This window comes from Grampus griseus (genome assembly GCF_964374135.1).
Source record: "Grampus griseus genome assembly, chromosome: 10".
In the NCBI taxonomy this organism is placed as follows: domain Eukaryota; kingdom Metazoa; phylum Chordata; class Mammalia; order Artiodactyla; family Delphinidae; genus Grampus; species Grampus griseus.
The window spans coordinates 59,761,401-59,780,348 of NC_139004.1; the positions used below are offsets into that span (position 1 = coordinate 59,761,401).

The 18,948-nt window shown below is 42.5% G+C and overlaps 1 protein-coding gene across 1 annotated transcript in view; it reads left to right on the forward strand.

Moving 5' to 3' along the window:
- The window catches only part of ULK4 (unc-51 like kinase 4), a 513,951-nt gene that overhangs the window by 336,661 nt on the left and 158,342 nt on the right, over positions 1–18,948 (forward strand). The window contains exons 33-34 of the mRNA XM_082664206.1: positions 5,389–5,555; positions 16,397–16,495. Of these exons, the coding sequence (XP_082520332.1) occupies positions 5,389–5,555; positions 16,397–16,495 (266 nt within the window). The remainder of the gene's footprint in view (positions 1–5,388; positions 5,556–16,396; positions 16,496–18,948) is intronic.

Genomic DNA, 18,948 nt, shown 5'->3' on the forward strand with positions numbered 1-18,948 from the left:
AGAAGAATAGGTGTTAGCTCTTCTCTAAATGTTTGTTAGGATTCACCTGTGAAGCCATCTGGTCCTGGACTTTTGTTTGTTGGAATACTTTTAATCACAGTTTCAATTTCATTACTTGTAATTGGTCTGTTCATATTTTCTGTGTCTTCCTGGTTCAGTCTTGGAAGGTTATTCCTTTCTAAGAATTTGTCCATTTCTTCCAGGTTGTCCATTTTATTGGCATAGAGTTGCTTGTAGTAGTCTCATAGGATGCTTTTGTATTTCTGTGGTGTCTGTTTTAACTTCTCCTTTTTCGTTTCTAATTTTATTGGTTTGAGTCCTCTCCCTCTTTTTCTTGATGAGTCTGGCTAATGGTTTATCAATTTTGTTTATCTTCTCAAAGAACCAGCTTTTAGTTTTACTGATCTTTGTTATTGTTTTCTTTGTTTCTATTTCATTTATTTCTGCTCTGATCTTTATGATTTCTTTCCTTCTGCTAACTTTGGATTTTGTTTGTTCTTCTTTCTCTAGTTCCTTTAGGTGTAAGGTTAATTGTTTATTTGAGATTTTTCTTGTTTCTTTAGGTAGGCTTGTATAGCTATAAACTTCCCTCTTAGAACTGCTTTTGCTTCATCCCATAGGTTTTGGATCATCATGTTTTCATTGTCATTTGTCTCTAGGTAGTTTTTGATTTCCTCTTTGATTTCTTCAGTGATGTCTTGGTTATTTAGTAACGTATTGTTTAGCCTCCATATGTTTGTGTTTTTTATGTTTTTTTCCCTGTAATTGATTTCTAATCTCATAGTGTTGTGGTCAGAAAAGATACTTGATATGATTTTAATTTTCTTAAATTTACCAAGGCTTGATTTGTGACCCAAGATGTGATCTGTCTTGGAGAATGTTCTGTGCGCACTTGAGAAGAAAGTGTAATCTGGTGTTTTTGGATGGAATGTCCCATAAATATCAACTAAATCTATCTGGTCTATTGTGTCATTTAAAGCTTGTGTTTCCTTAGTAATTTTCTCTTTGGATGGTCTGTCCGTGGGTGTAAGTGAGATGTTAAAAGTCCCCCCATTATTATTGTGTTACTGTCGATTTCCTCTTTTAGAGCTGTTAGCAGTTGCCTTATGTATTGAGGTGCTCCTATGTTGGGAGCATATATAATTGTTATATCTTCTTCTTGGATTGATCCCTTGATCATTATGTAGTGTCCTTCTCTGTCTCTTGCAATAGTCTTTATTTTAAAGTCTATTTTGTCTGATATGAGTATTGGTACTCCAGCTTTCTTTTGATTTCCATTTGCATTGAATATCTTTTTCCATCCCCTCACTTTCAGTCTGTGTGTGTCCCTCAGTCTGAAGTGGGTCTCTTGTAGACAGCATATATATGGGTCTTGTTTTTATATCTATTCAGTGAGTCTGTGTCTTTTGGTTGGAGCATTTAATCCATTGACGTTTAAGGTAATTATTGATATGTATGTTCCTATGACCATTTTCTTAATTGTTATGGGTTTGTTTTTGTAGGTCTTTTTCTTCTCTTGTGTTTCCCACTTAGAGAAGTTCCTTTAGCATTTGTTGTAGAGCTGGTTTGGTGGTGCTGAATTCTCTTAGCTTTTGCTTGTCTGTAAAGCTTTTGATTTCTCCATTGAATCTGAATGAGATCCTTGCTGAGTAGAGTAATCTTGGTTGTAGGTTCTTGCCTTTCATCACTTTAAATATGTCATGTCATTCCCTTCTGGCTTGTAGAGTTTCTGCTGAGAAATCAGCTGTTAACCTTATGTGAGTTCCCTTGTATGTTACTTGTCTTTTTTCCCTTGCTGCTTAGAGATGAGGTTCCATTTCTGGAGTGTGGAATTGGAAATATCTGCATGAACTCATTATTTTTTTTCTGTCTAGAAGATGTATACTTCTCATCTCTGTCCACTGAATCAGTGACCCAGTAGCAATGAGTGCTTCTAGTGCTGAGACCATGGTCTCTAAATACCAGTCTCATTAAAAGAAACCGGGACTCCTTCGAGAGGTAGCTAATGCACAGTCTTAGGCAGGAATTCATAAGATGAGCTTGAGACATATTATCTTAGTAGAAGGTAGGTCACTTTCAAGGGGCTCTCAGTGGCCAAAGATGGAACAAGTTTAGCATAAAAATAATAGTGATTGAAATCAACTAAAATCCATAAAATATGTTATTTAAAAATCTATTATATTCACATTGATGCTCCAAAGTGAACTGATCAGTAACCTTGGTAATTTCTAGCTTCCCCCACCCCCCTACCTCAGTCGCATTTGGACTTGCAAACACTCCAAAATCATTGTTGTGAAAGCTGGTGAATGATAACAAAGAAACATTTATCAAGCATGTACCTTGCCTTTCCTTTACAAACCATATTTTAGGATAGCAAAATAAATTGATAAATGAAGGTTCTTTATGGAAGAAAAGCAGATGAAAAAATATACAAGGAATGACAGAATTTGGAAATTCCGTATTGCCATGTCTAAAGAAATAATACAACTGGACATTGGTCATTAGTAGATAACGTTTGATGTGGAAGTTTATACTGGATGAGTTAGGCTAACAACCCGTGAACCCATGGGTCAATTTCAACATCATTAAGGGTAGACCAACCAGACCGTATATCCTTCCAGATATAATGCGACAGGATATACACAGTAGCCAGCTCCAAGTATTCTTGCCAAAATAATCAAACCTGAATTAAATTGAGTCTCTAGGTCTAATTACCAGTTTACAGGAAATGCAGGGATATAAGAACAACCCAACAAGAGTATCTGCAGGAAAAGTATTCTCATTTCTCCAACAAATAAATGGCCTGAAAAATTGCAGGTGGGGAAGAGGACTGTTAGAGGTTGAAGGAGACTTAAAATCTGTGGCCAAATGGAATGTGTGGACCTGCTTTGTATCTTGAGTCAAACAGATGAACTGTAAGAAAAAGACAGTTTTTTTGTGACAGTTGAGTTTTGAACGCAGATGATATATTGAGTATGTTAAGAAGAGGGTTAGTTATATTAGGTGGTAATGACGTTGTGGTTATGTTTTTTAAAAAAAGGTATTTGTGAGACTTACAGAAGCAGTTACAGGAGAAATAAGATGATATCTAGAATTTGCTTTAAAATACTAAAAAAAAGGAGATGGGGATAATTAAACAATATTGGCAAACTATTGATAATTATGAAAGAGGGTGATAGGGATTCATTTTACTGAAATTTCTCATGACTTTCTTTGTTTTCATAATAAAACGTTTAAATAAGAAAAAGTTGCATTTTCATCTGAAGTGAAAGTTCTGTCTATGAAGAGCAGTGACTATATGGCTGAGCTAGGCCATGTAACATCGTATTAATGGACTTCGCTGGCATTTTCACTGTTATGAAATAATATTTAGGTCACACTTCATTTCTAATCTCATATGAGCACCTTCCCTGACAGCAGGTGACTTCCAAGTGTAATGTCAGAGCTTGGTGTTCGTTGCCTGTTTTTTCACAGGCTGGAAAGGCTTGCCAGCCCAGCGTGGATTCGATCGCATTCATTGTTTGTGCTCCTTGCTTGAAAACTGAATAAAGATCAGGAAGAGCACAGTTGTTCATCAGCTGTTTCGTCTGAATCAAGCAGCATGTAGATGGGTATCCAGGCGTCCACCTCCTCCTTCTGAAGGACCGCTGTTCACATAGCTGGGTCCCTTGCACCTCTGACCATCAGCATGATGTGTCACAAAGTAATCATGAACTCCCCAAAAGAGAACATCTCTCTTGCATCATATGTTTACCACATACTACGTTTTAAAGCCCTTCTACCCTACCTGCAGCTCACAGACGCCAAGTGCCGATTCATAGAGTGCACTTGAGTGACGCATGCTAACTCAGAAGAGAACGCCTGTCGGTGTAATGCATGTGTCCTAATAATTGCTTTTCTTTACTATGTGTCATCGATTGTTTATGCTATGAAACCTTGTCACTTGATAGAGAAATTTTGCTAATAATTCATTCAACTTTCCCTTCAAGTGTGTTTATTTTCAGCTTTGCGGCTTATACCGGTTTTTGCCGCAAGGATTACAACTTTGAATGATGCTCTGTAATTTTGGTTTCTCTCTGCCTTTAGTGATAAAATTAATTGCTTTTGTAGTCTAATTACTTTGCACTTGTCTAGGAACACTAGATTCGTTTACTGAAAATGACCGTGTGCAGTGTCTGGGAAAGGTACCAAAGGTCGGATGGCTGTGCCTGGCAGAGTTTCCATCCGATTGTCCTGAGAACTAGCGACCAGTGGATTGCAGGGCCAATAAATAAGTGGATGGCAGGTCCAGCTTACAACACGTCCTCCTTCCTTACCATGTTTTATTCCCCATCTGCTCGTGTAAAATATTTATAGTCGAAGATTCACTTTTTTCTAGAACATTGAGATCTGTTGATACTGAAGGACCCCCTTACCGTTTCGGTTTATAACATTTCATGTTGTCTTTTCACCACGTTTACATCTGAATCATTTTGGGAATTCAAAATGTAATGCTGTGTTACAATAATAATAAAAATGCCAACTTAAATGTATTGGTCATAACAAACTACATCAAAGTGAAAGTTGAGGGCTTCCCTGGTGGCGCAGTGGTTGAGAGTCCGCCTGCCGATGCAGGGGCCACGTGTTTGTGCCCCGGTCCGGGAGGATCCCACATGCCGCGGAGCGGCTGGGCCCGTGAGCCATGGCTGCTGAGCCTGTGCGTCTGGAGCCTGTGCTCCGCAACAGGAGAGGCCACAGCCGTGAGAGGCCCACGTACCACAAAAAAAAAAAAAAAAAAGTGCAAGTTGATGAAGGCCAGCCACAGTGTGAATATGAAGTTTGCAGACACAGACCTGGCAATTTCTCAATTTCACATTGCTTAAAATCATTATCGTACACTTTGGAATGCATGTGAAAACAATCACTTCATTTCTTTAGCCTCTGGAGGTGACCCAATGACTTTTCCATCCTTGATAGCTCCCCAGTTCACTTGTGGTCTCTGAGCCACCCCATGAAGAACTGTACCTTTAAACAGAACCTGGGGACAGGATGTTTGCATACAGCACTGTGCAGTGTCAGGGAGTCTTCCATCCCTGGAAGCCTGTCCATGTAGTATAGTGTTTCTCAGAGTGTAATTTGGGGAACCCTTCCATCAAATCAGCGGGGGAGCTTTTCAACAAGTATATTCCCAGGCCTCATTCCAGGCTCCTGAGCAGACTCTCTGGGCGTGTGGCCTGGGAACCTGCATTTTAGAAACCTTTCCCAAGTGTACCTGGTACAAATACAGTTGAAGGACTGTTTAGAGTTTATGCAACGTAGACTATGTATGCCTGCTCTGCTGGGTTTACGTGACACGTTATTTTTATATTTTATGATGAATGTTTTACCCTTCTCCTATTTTACCCCCAGGACTGGTCCATCATGTCTGTAACCTGTTCACTGAAACTGCCACACTGTGCTTGGATGTGGACAATAAAAACAACAACGAGATGGCAGCCGCCCTGCTATTTTCCCTGCTGGATATTTTGCACAGCATGCTGACCTATACCTCCGGGGTCGTGCGACTGGCTCTGCAGGTAGAGGACCTCTTTCTCCACATCTTGAACAACCCCGTGCCACGTCCCACTTCCCTTTCCTTCTCTTTTCTCTAATCTTCCTTGAATGTGGCTTTATTTTTGGAAAAGAACGTATGATTCCATAGGGAGGGAATACCATATTTATTAGCCATCTTTGGGTGACCAGTGTCAAGGACAGGTAATTTGAACACAAAGTCTGAAAGGAAAGCAGGAGAGGCCCAAGCAAAGAATTGGTGAGTACTCATTAGGGAACTGCTGGCGACCCAGAGATCATCTGGACTGTGAGGTTGGCCAAGCAGTGTGTAGTCTTTCCTGTCCAGAGATGGCACTCCAGCCCACCCCCAGCAGGATGGATTAGCTAGCGAGCAGCAGCGGATTGAGGTTTTAGGTGCGCATACACACGCACACATAATGTGTTTGTATGTGCATAGATACACACACATACATATACATGCATATGCAACACATAAACCCTCACACTTGCTTTCCGTTATGACTGATAATGTGGAATTGCAAGATGGTTTTTTGGTTTTTTGTTTTTTAATATCTTTATTGGAGTATAATTGCTTTACAATGGTTTCTGCTCTATCACAAAGTGAATCATCTATACGTATACGTATATCTCCATATCCCCTCCCTCTTGCGTCTCCCTCCCACCCTCCCTATCCCACCCCTCTAGGTGGGCAAAAAGCACCGAGCTGATCTCCCTGTGCTATGTGGCTGCTTCCCATGAGCTATCTATTTTATTTATTTTACATTTGGTTGTGTATATATGTCCATGCCACTCTCTCACTTTGTCCCAGCTTACCCTTCCCTCTCCCCGTGTCCTCAAGTCTGTTCTCTACATCTGCATCTTTATTCCTGTCCTGCCCCTAGGTTCTTCAGAACCTTTTTTTTTTTTTAAGATTCCATATATATGTGTTAGCATACGGTATTTGTTTTTCTCTTTCTGACTTACTTCACTCTGTGTGACAGTCTCTATCTCCATCCACCTCACTACAACTAACTCAATTTCGTTTCTTTTTATGGCTGTAATATTCCATTGTATACACGTGCCACATCTTCTTTATCCATTCATCTGCTGATGGACACTGAGGTTACTTCCATGTCCTGGCTATTGTAAATAGAGCTGCAATGAACATTGTGGTACATGACTCCTTTTGGAATTATGGTTTTCTCAGGGTATATGCCCAGTAGTGGAATTGCTGGGTCGTATGATAGTTCTATTTGTAGTTTTTTAAGGAATCTCCATACTGTTCTCCATAGTGGCTGCATCAATTGACATTCCCACCAGCAGTGCAAGAGGGTTCCCTTTTCCCCACACCCTCTCCAGCATTTATTGTTTGTAGATTTTTTGATGATGGCCATTCTGACCAGTGTGAGGTGATACCCCACTGTAGTTTTGATTTGCTTTTCTCTAATGATAGTGATGTTGAGCATCCTTTCATGTGTTTGTTGGCAATCTGTATATCTTGTTTGGAGAAATGTCTGTTTAGGTCTTCTGCCCATTTTGGTATTGGGTTGTTTGTTTTTTTGTTATTGAGCTGCATGAGTTGCCTGTGTATTTTGGAGATTAATCCTTTGTCAGTTGCTTCATTTGCAAATATTTTCTTCCATTCTGAGGGTTGTCTTTTCATCTTGTTTATGGTTTCCTTTGCTGTGCAAAAGCTTTTACATTTCATTAGGTCCCATTTGTTTATTTTTGTTTTTATTTCCATTTCTCTAGGAGGTGGGTTAAAAAGGATCTTGCTGTGATTTATGTCATAGTTTTCCTCTAAGAGTTTTATAGAGTCTCGCCTTACATTTAGGTCTTTAATCCATTTTGTGTTTATTTTTGTGTATGGTGTTAGGGAGTGTTCTAATTTCATTCTTTTACATGTAGCTGTCCAGTTTTCCCAGCACCACTTATTGAAGAGGCTGTCTTTTCTCCATTGTATATTCTTGCCTCCTTTATCAAAGATAAGGTGACCATATGTACGTGGGTTTATCTCTGGGCTTTCTCTCCTGTTCCATTGGTCTATATTTCTGTTTTTGTGCCACTACCATACTGTCTTGATTACTGTAGCTTTGAGCTAGAGGAATCAGGCCCCCTGCAGGATGGTTTTTGAGGGCTAGAGATGTATTGGATTGGCCAAAACGTTCCTTCGGTTTTTAAGTAAAAAGACACATTTTTCATTTGCACCAAGAACTTTATTGAACAACATATTCACCCTTTTTTGTTCCACTACCTTCTGCCATTTTCAGGCAACTTCATAATTCCATTTTCCCAAAACTTTTTGTCGTTTTGAGCAAATAACTGTTCCAGGTGACTTTTACAGTCTTCCACGGAATGGAAATTTTTTACATTAAGAGAATTTTGTAAAGACCTAAATAAATGGAAATCCGAAGGTGCAATGTCTGGTAAATATGGCGGATGAATCAGAAGTTCCCACCCAAGCTGTAACAGTTTCTGCCTGGTCATCATAGAAACATGCAGTCTTGCGTTATCCTGATGGAAGATTATGTGTTTTCTGTTGACTAATTCTGGACACTTTTCATTGAGTGCTGCTTTCAGTTGGCCTAATTAGGGCAGTCCTTGTTGGAATTAATCGTTTGGTTTTCTGGAAGTAGCTCATAATAGAGGACTCCCTTCTAATCCCACCATATACACATCACCTTCTTTGGAAGAAGACCAGCCTTTGGTGTGGTTGGTGACGGTTCATTTCACTTGCCCCACAGTCTCTTCCATTCCACGTTATTGGGCAGTATCCACTTTTTATCACCCATCACAATTTGTTTTAGAAACAAAACGTTTTCATTACATTTCAATGGAGAATCGCATGCGGAAATATGGTCAGGGAGGTTTTTTTCCCCTTATGTGGAACCCAAACATCAAAACGATGAACATAACCAAGTTGGTGCAAATGATTTTCAGCGCTCGATTTGGATATTTTGAGTATGTTGGCTATCTCCTGTGTGGTATAATGTTGATTGTTCTCAGTTAATGTCTCCATTTGATCGCTCTCAATTTCAACTGGTCTACCCGACCGTGGAGCATCAGCCAGCGAGAAATCTCCAGCATGAAACTTCAGAAACCGCTTTTGACATGTTCGATCAGTCACAGCATCTGCTCCATACACTGCACAAATCTTTTTTTGCGTTTCAGTTGTGTTTTTACCTTTCTTGAAATAATAAAGGATAATATGCTGAAAATGTTGCTTTTTTTCTTCCATCTTCAATATTAAAATGGCTACACAAAAATCCACCAATTTTGATAAGTTTTTTTTTTTTTTTGTGGTACGCTGGCCTCTCACTGTCGTGCCCTCTCCCGTTGCAGAGCACAGGCTCTGGACGCGCAGGCCCAGTGGCCATGGCTCATGGGCCCAGCCGCTCCGCGGCATGTGGGATCTTCCTAGACTGGGGCACGAACCCGTGTCCCCTGCATCAGCAGGCGGACTCTCAGCCACTGCGCCACTAGGGAAGCCCGATAAGTTTTTATTTAAATGCATGCTGATATGACAGCTGTCACTAACAAAATTGTTTCAAATGAAGTTAAAGACAACTAAGTGCCACGAGGGCCATCTTATGGAGAAACTGAATGAATCTTTTGGCCACCCCAATATTTAGTGGCTATAGAAAAGTCAGGTAGCCCCAGACTGTAACCTGGCATCATGCTCTGAGGAAGGAAGGGCATGTGAGTTCACTGAGTAGTACTTTCTTTGTTAGGTACCACCACATGTTTATCTCCTTTCATGTTTTCTCTAAAGAATTGAGTCCCCTGATACTTAGATCATGGGATAGCACACAGCCAATATGAATTCACTGTTATATTTAGAATCCCAATAAAATTGCAAGAGATGGTATATCAGTGGTAGCATCCTGGCTTGGATAGATGCAGAAGTTGATGTTGAAAGCAGACTGTTCTGTTACCTTGCCAAGAGTCACAGTAGCACACCCAAGAATGAATCGCCAGACCCCGGTTTAGTGTCTGTTATTCATCATTATCTTTTACCCGCAGTTAAGGTGGTGAAGTATGTAGCTTGTCTTGTGTGTTTTAATAAATAATTCCAAGATCCCCTCAACCAAGATGATAGTTAGTCAATAAGTTTTAACCCAAACTTGTAAAGCCAGTAGATGAAAATGGCCTTTGGACTACGTTGCTGTTTTTATTTGCACATATTCTAAATGAACAGTAAAGCTTGGCTAAGTACTTATGGAATCCTGAATTATGGATTTCTCTTAGTTTTCCCTCTCTTTTCTAATAAGTGTCTCTTCAGAGAGCATTGTTTCTTTTTCTTAAAATTTTTATTGGAATATAGTTGATTTACATTGTTGTGTTGGTTTCTGCTATACAGCACAGTGAATCAGTTATACATACACATAGATCCACTCTTTTTTAGATTCTTTTCCCATGTAGGTCATTACAGAGTATTGAGTAGAGTGCCCTGTACTATACAGTTGGTCCTTTTAAGTTATCGAGAGCATTGGTTCTTATTTCAGTTTCCACAGTGGTAGCTTTATGTAATTCTTCAAGGTGTCGTTGATAGTTACTCTCACAAGATGCTTTGATGATATCAATCTGTAAAGATTATGGGGCTTCCCTGGTGGCGCAGTGGTTGAGAGTCCGCCTGCCGATGCAGGGGACACGGGTTCGTGCCCCGGTCCGGGAAGATCCCACGTGCCGCGGAGCGGCTGGGCCCGTGAGCCATGGCCGCTGGGCCTGCACATCTGGAGCCTGTGCTCCGCAACGGGAGAGGCCACAACAGTGAGAGGCCCACATATTGCAAAAAAAAAAAAAAAAAAGATTGTGTAGGTTGTGGATAAAAAGGATCAGAAGTCTAAAAATTCTTTAAATTCCAGAACATAGAAATCCTCTTTTATTTCAAGTGATCAGGTAGGGTGTTTAAAAGGAAACTCCTTAGTACAAAATATTTTCTAATTCTTTTTTTCAATTTGTTAGTGTACCAACAGATCACTGTTTTTTATTCTTTCATTTTTTTCAGCACCACTTTTTTTTTTTTTTTTTGCGTTACACGGGCCTCTCACTGTTGTGGCCTCTCCCGTTGCGGAGCACAGGCTCTGCACGCGCAGGCTCAGCGGCCATGGCTCACGGGCCCAGTCGCTCCGGGGCATGTGGGACCTTCCCGGACCGGGGCACGAAGTCGTGCCCCCTGCATCGGCAGGTGGACTCTCAACCACTGCACCACCAGGGAAGCCCTCAGCACCACTTTGTATTTTACTGCTCTCATCTTTCTAAATCTTTCCCTATAATATCTGCCAAGTATTGCTTTTGACCTTGATGACCGACTTTGATCTACATGATACCTGGTGTCAGTCTGAAAGAGGTAGGGTCCTTGAGACTGAATTAGGGAAAAGGTTGGGAAAAGAAATGGAGTGGGCACCAACGACACATCCTTCTAGAACACTGAGCTGAAAGTTCTTTCCAAAGCGTGTCACCTCTTCCATTTGTCTGCACACCTGGGATTCTTCTGCATTCAAAGCTCATGTCTGCTTTTAACAGGAACCTCTCGAAAGCAGAAGAGCTGAGTGTTGCCAGTGTTTAAAATGATAATAGTGCTTAGATTTATGAAGCGTTTTTCTTTTTCAGGGAGGAGAGGGATATGATGCAGGAATGTGTACTGGGAAGGTGAGGAGTAGGGGAGGGAGGTGTCACAATCTCTACTAGGAGTCCAGTCCCTATCCCCAACCGACCTTGTGAGTTTGTGTGTGAAAGATGTGGAAGCAGAGACAAATAGATGCTCAGGACTCACTGGTGTGGTGGGAGCACCTGGGCCTTGTGGGCTGGAACACCTTGGATTTGAATCCCAGCCACGTCACTTTTTTTTTTTTTTTTCTTCGGTACGTGGGTCTCTCACTGTTGTGGCCTCTCCCGTTGCGGAGCACAGGCTCCGGACGCGCAGGCTCAGCGGCCATGGCTCACGGGCCCAGCTGCTCCGTGGCATGTGGGATCTTCCCGGACTGGGGCACGAACCTGTGTCCCCTGCATCAGCAGGTGGACTCTCAACCACTGCGTCACCAGGGAAGCCCCCAGCCACGTCACTTTTACCTGTGAGGCGCTGGGCACGTTACTTGACCTGTCTGAGTATCAGTTTCCTTGTCTGTAAAGTAGACATGCTAAGTACTCAGCAGGGGACTTAAATGAGAGAATACAAGATATGTAAATATGATGTGCCTTAAGTATACCTGGCCCAGGGAAGGTAAGCGATAAATGGTTGCTGTATTATTAATAGCAACAAGATGAAAGGTGCTCACTTCCCCTTCCTGTTTACAGAGGGTTCCTGGGGGCCGTGATTTCTTTGTTTCTGTGTCCTGGCACATGGGAGGGCACTCAGTTCGTATTTACGGAGTGAACTAACTCCTAGCAGGCTTACGAGATATAAATTTATGGTTTTATTTTGCATTTGTGAGCCTAGCCCAGGGCTTGGCGCCTGTGATTTTGGCAGGAATCGAGAGAAGAAGGGTGTTAAGTGCCAGGGAGCTTCATTTTGGTATGACGGTCAATACCCAAATAGTGGAGCAAATCAGCATCTTAATACACTGAGATGCCTCACCACTGGAAGGTACAGGGTCCTGCAGAGTGAACAGTGGCGGGGGATGTTACCAAGTTTGGGGGCTAGGGAAAGAACATATTCAATATTAAAATCCAGGTCACCTGACTTCCCAATCTGGGCCTTGTCTCTCACTTCTGGAGTGATGGGGGACAGCTTGATACATTACTCTGGTAATAGGACGGTTTAACTGCTGTTGGTCGGCAGGTGTGTCGGCATTGCCTGGAAGACTGAAATGTGGCCCCTGAGTCGTCTTTGATCTCACACTCACGTGAAGGCTGCCAGGGTAGGGGCTACAGTCTCTATTTCAGTATCCCTTGGAGTTACCAGTTCGACTCCTCCAGGCTTTGCCCTTATTGTTGTCCCCCATGAGCTACCCTGTCTGGTGGCTGAGTGCAAGTGAGATTTATCTGCTGTAGTCCGTGGTCCTCCTCGTTTCTCTCCTGCCCTTGAAAACTTCGATGACATCTCACTATCTACATATCATTTTCTAACTCCTTGGCAAGACGGTCAAGACCTCGTATGATCAGCCCCAGGGTGGTTTTCCAGCCTCGTCCACCAGCCCTCATGCAGCCCACGTGCACCCCAAACAGTCACCTTGGCATTTTCCACATGGATCCGGTGCCTTGTCACTCCCGGCCTTTCCTCACGTGATTCCAGCACCTGAAACACCGGCTGTCCACGTCATTCCCTGCAGACCTCGTCCCCACCATCCAAAAGGTGACTTTGTGTCACCTTTTCCTACTCCCGCCCCAGCTCCTCTATTCCCTCCTCCACTGTGGCAGTTTTCACACTCTGCCTTTAGTGCAGTTATTTGAAAACTTGCCATTCTTCTTCTTCTATTTTTAAATTTTATTGAAGTATAGTTGATTTACAGTGTTGTGTTCATTTCTGCCGTCCAGCAAAGTGACTCCGTTATGCATATGTGTACTCTTTTTCATTATGGTTTGTCACAGGATATCGAACATAGTTCCCTATGCTATACAGTAGGACCTTGTTGTTTATCCCTTCTATGTATAATAGTTTGCATCTGCTAATCCCAAACTCCCAATCCATCTTCCCTCCCCCACCCCACTCCTCCCGCCTTGGCAACCACAAGTCTGTTCTCTATGTTTGTGTCTGTTTTATAGATAAGTTCATTTGTGTTGTGTTTTAGATTCCACATATAAGTGCTATCATATGGTATTTGTCTTTCTCTTTCTGACTTACTTTGCATAGTATGATCATCTCTAGATCCATCCATGTTTCTGGAAATGGCACTATTTCATTCTTTTTAACGGCTGAGTAGTATTCCATTGTATATAGGTACCACATCTTCTTTATCCATTCATCTGTCAGTGGAGATTTAGGCCGTTTCCGTGTCTTAGCTACTGTAAGTCGTGCTGCTGTGAGCATAGGGGTGCCTGTATCTTTCTGAATTATAGTTTTGTCTGGATATACGCCCAGGAATGATATTGCTGGATCATATGGCGACTCTGTTTTTAGTTTTTTGAGGAACTTCCATACTGTTTTCCATCGTAAAGCACGCCATTCTTTTAATGAAACCGTGGGGTTCTACAGAGTGGGGACTGAGTCGTATCATCTGTGCATGGCAAGCGTGTGGATGATGGTGTCTGGGGAGCGCACCGAGTGTTGACTTGAATTGTCTAGGCCACACCATTGCACGTTGTGCTCTGTTGTGCTTGAACCTGCTTAGGGCGTTGGCAGCAGCTGCCTGAGGAATTGACTCTTGTTCACTACAGGCGCCGTACCTCTGTGTTTATGTAACAAAGCTCTGTTGAGGACCTGCCCCCTGTGCACTAGATTCATGTAGCAGTGGTAGATGTAATAGAGTTATATTCTTCCTGACCTTTCTTCTTGTGCCAAGAAGTTAGCTGTATCCCCTTATCTCATTTTGGGTAATGCTGTAATGCCATTTAATATTACATACGGCTCATAAGTTGACATGCCCGTGTTTTATATGTTTACAGCTATTAAATTTATATTTGTACCTAGAGTTCTCGTCTGAGATCCATACTTAATATATTCAGTAGCTTCCTAAACGTGACCACTAGAATGCTCCACAGTCCCCTCAAATTCAACATGTCTAAAGCGGAGCTCAGGATTCACCTCCCAAACATTCCCCTGCCAGCAAGCCCTGCCCCTCTCATCCTGCTGTGCAAACTAGAAACCTGGGGGTCCTTCTTAAAATTTCCCTTTTTCATATTCCTCATTTAATTTGTCAGCAAATAATTCAGATTTTGCCTCAAGCACTACTGCTAGCACCCAACTCAGGCTGCCCTCTCCTCTTGCCCAGGCTGTAACAGCTGGGTGAGCCAAGAACCATGGATGGCCAGGAGTGGGGTTGGTTACCAGCCAGCAAGGACTGGGGCAGTGAGTTGCTGAAAGGGATCAGTGGGACAGAGGCAGAGGCAGAGGACTGGACAGGGAGGACCGTAGCAACATCACGGCGGAGGTGGGTTTTCTTGCTGTGGAAAGAGCCCCTTGCAGAATGCACACGTAAGGTATCTGGGAATCGAGAGGCTGACTCTGGAGAGTGTACCGTTGGGGAGCTGGAGAGACCCTGAGAGAGGCTGGCCAGGCCCCTGTATTCATTGCTCGGCTACCCACACGTGATCTCCTTGGCGCACAGAGTTTCTGCTGTGGGCCTGGATTTTTGTGAGGACAGTTGAATTTCATATGCATTCCTGATGTGCACCTTCCTCTTGTGCAAGCTATAGCATTCCCTTTCTGGAACGCTTGGCATCTTTATAAGGAGGTGGTACCCGAATACTGGCGGGCTGGGTCAGGTTGTTTCTTGGTGACAATAACAAATGACAGTAGAGGGTCTGGAGGCCCACTGGATATCCTGGTGGGAAGAGTCCCACAGTGTGTGCTTGTGCTTGTAGCCGTGTCTCCTTGCTTATGTGTGTTTGGAAAGGAAGCAGTGGCTCCATGCCCCTCCCTGCCTAGGTGCTGGTTTGCAAGACTGCCTTATTTTTCCCAAGAGACAGTCGGTCCTCTCTAAAGGATAACATATTAATGTGCAAAGGCCGATATTCCACCTCACATGGTGCTTCAGAAGGCAGGATCAACAGCCGAACTTCAGAAAGGTTCAGACCTAGGGTAGTGCTACGCGTTTGTTTTCTGGGAGGAAATTTCACCTCTCTAACAGAGGCCAGGGGTTGAGGTAGGGATAGGGGAGGGGAGAGGGGAGAGGAAACTTCTAGCTACCAATTATTGTTGTCCCCCTCGGCTGCAGAGAGGTGCAAGCTGTTAAAAGGAAGGTGTCTGATTTTCCACAACATCCATTTTTTTTTTCTTTCCTTTTGAACGAAGGAAAGTGCGCCACTTAAATTCTCTCCATACGCCCGAAGGCAGAAGGAACCTTGGCATTTATGAGAGGGTTAGTGACCTAAGGCGGGGCAGCCTGCTTTAAAAAGGCTCTGGCAAAGGTCATTACCTAAAAGTAGTTTTGTTCTGAGTGAAATTAAAAACAGAGAGGGTGTATGCGAATGAAATGTATATGTGCTATAGCAAATACAATAAATAATCAGTGCCTTCTCTCAGTATAAAATTATTCATCTCTATGATAGAAATCTTCTCTGAAATGAGGCAGTTCTATAAAACTCCTGGGAAAGACACACTTAAAGTTAAAGCCACTCATTTGTGAATTCTTACTTCCATTGTGTACTTCCTAAGCAACGTAGACCTGTATCTGAAGCTTCTTCATGCAGTGGTCCAAAGCCTGTTCATTCGATAAATATTCTAGATGTTATTTGAGCAGGTGTGTGCATATAGAGAAGGAAAGCACAGCAGAATGCATTTGGTCTGCGTCATAATGTGTATGTATAACAGTGCCCAGAAGAGGTGAGCTTGTGTGATTTGGAGGCATTTAGCCTGGATTCATCCTCCAGCTTTGTCACCCATTGTCCGTGGGACTTTAGACCAACTACTCAACCTCTCTGAACTTCAGTTTTCTCCCCTGAAAAATGGGGATAACTGCACCTCGTCTCAGGATGGTTGGGAAGATAAAGTGCTTTACCACCCGCAGTGTGTGAACATCAATATCATCCCTCCAACGACAGCCCTGGTTGTTGCTTTATCTGTGGTCCACCCAGATCCGCCTCTGTGGCCTCAGCTGGTGGCAGTGTGTGTGCTCTGTCACGTGATTACCGAGCATAACTTCTCTTCAGGGGCCTGAGGTCAGATGCTTCCTCTGCGCCGTCGTCTGTTGGGACTGGGTGGACCTGTCTCCTACGGCCAAACTGACTAATCTCCAAGACCCCCTTCCCCTCTCCTCCCCCTGTTCAGGCACAGAAGTCCGGCTCTGGAGGGGACACTCAGGCCGCAGAAGACCTGCTGCTGCTCGGCAAGCCTCTGACAGACCTTATCAGCCTGCTTATCCCGCTGGTAAGAGCTCACACACCTGCTTGTGTGTCTCTCAGGTCGTTGCAGAGGGTGAAGTGATTTTATTTGAATTTCATGATGTCTTGAGTTGCTATGCTCTTTTGATTCCTTTCAAAACTAGAACCAAAAGAAATTTCAGAAGATTATTTAGTCTGGAAATACTAAATTTCTACTTTAATATGCGGTGGCTAATCGTTCATTTAGGTGGATATTTAAGTAAGGCAGAGCCTCAAATTCTTCGTAATGGATGTGAGGTTAAAATAAAAAAAAAAAGGAAAATCAAGAAATGAATTCCAAGAAGGAAGAAGAAATCCATTGTGGGCATCAATTCTCTTTCAAAAAGATATTTTAGGGTTACTTGGCATGCAGGACTACCCTGAAATGCAGAAGCGCAGACAGAGCTAGAGCATATCCACCACAGTCTCCATAGAAATAGAATGAAATAAGTGAAATTACACGAAAACAGATGAGACTGCACAAGACTACTGAGTATGTGAAAAGAACCCAATGGAGACTTGGATCAACTGAACCTCATTGTAGTTTTGACGTGCATTTCCCTGATAATTAGCAATGTTGAGCATCTTTGCATGTGTCTGTTGGCTATCTATATGTTTTCTTTGGAGAAATGTCTTTTTAGGTCTGCTGCCCATTTTTTGATTGGGTTGTTTGTTTTTTTTGTTATTGAGTTGTATGAGCTGTTTGTATATTTTGGAAATATGCAGGACATAGATGGGGCTCCAGTGAACAGAGGGAAGACTAACCAAATCATGCACTCTTTAAGGACATATAAAAGACTCTAAACAGCCCCATTAAATATAACTGATGCAATATATGGTATGTAGGATAATACTCATATTAATAGCATATAAGATTTAAACAAAAAAAGCTTAAAGGCAGTTGAAGAATCTATTTCAGGTAAACTTCTAGGACACTCTATTTCACATATGTATCTTATAGACAGGGTTTTGGTGTTTGCCACATTCTGAGATTTGCTTTAATAGTTGAATTTATGCCAATTAGATTTATTCTTAAACTTATCTTTGGTCTTAATTTTATTGTCTTATTGTATATTTGCTTTCTAAACGTTTTCCTCTATTAGACGTAAGGTTTAATGCAAAACAAAAAACCTTTATCAGGACAAAGAGAAGGACTCTACAATGGTAAGGAGTAAAATCCACAGGAAGATACAATAACTATGAACCTTTTTGTGTCAAATATCAGAGCACAGAACTATAAAAACAGAGAAGGACCAAAACATACAGGGAAAGACCAAAACATATAGGGAAAAAAAAGTACAGTAATATCAAGAGATTTAACCTTTCTTTCTCATTGCTTGACGACCCAAGTGGATGAAAATGATGACATAGAGCAGGAGTTGACAAACTAAGGCATGTGGACTAACTCTGGCCCACTGCCTGTTTTTGTAAGTAAAGTTTTATTGAATACAGCCACACAAACAATTGTCTATGGCTGCTTTTGCATCTTGAGGGTAGAGTTGAGGAGTTACAACAGGGACTCTGTAGCCCACAGGCCTGTGTTGTTTACTGTCTGGCTCTTTACGGAAAAAGTTTGTTGACCCCTGGTATAGAGGGTATGAAAACTTTAGTAAGATTAATCTAATAGAAGTATATCTGTCTCTCTACCCTGAAAATAGAGACTGTGCCTTCTTTTCAATTTTCTGGAAATACTTTAAAAAGTTCACCATGCGTTAGGTTAAAACATATCAATAAATTCCAATAAGTAGGAATTGTATAGACCACATTGTTTAACCATAATATACTTAAACTAGAAGGAAAAATAAAAACAATAAAAATACACTGTTAGCAAATATTATCAATGAGCACAGTCAAAGACATTGTGATTGCGTCAGTCTGGGTCCCATCAGAAGACAAACCACATAGTGATTTAAATAAAAGAATTTCAGTATAAAGAATTATTAAGCTATAACTGACGAGTAAATGTAAGATTTAAAAAGAACTCTGTAGGGTATCCGAAAGCTGAGGGAGAGGGAGAGTACCTCAGGAAGGACAAACTTGAAAGGGGATACCTCTTCCCCAAGGCTGTGGGTCAGACCTCATTGGAGAAGGTGTGACTACAGCCCACAGGACAGTGGGCAAATTTGCTGGGTTGCCCAGGCCAGAGCTCGCCCACAATCCCTGGGAAGCAGGAAGCAACCCTTGAGAGTGCCGGTGAATCGTAGCTAGTGGGCAGACCCACAGAGGGTGGCAGGGTGCCGCTGCTGGTGGTGGGAGGCCTGGAGGGTCCGATGTCTGTGTAGGGAGGACCACAGGAGACGAACCCAGAGAGGCAGGCAAGTAGGGGGAGTCGGGGTGCCAGTGCTCGGGAAAGCCTGGGATGTACAGTCTCCACTAGGGAGAGCAGTGGAACTGTGATCACAGGCCAGGCTAGGATGAGGGCTGCAGAGGGGCCCAATATTGTGGGCGCCCGGTAAGGTC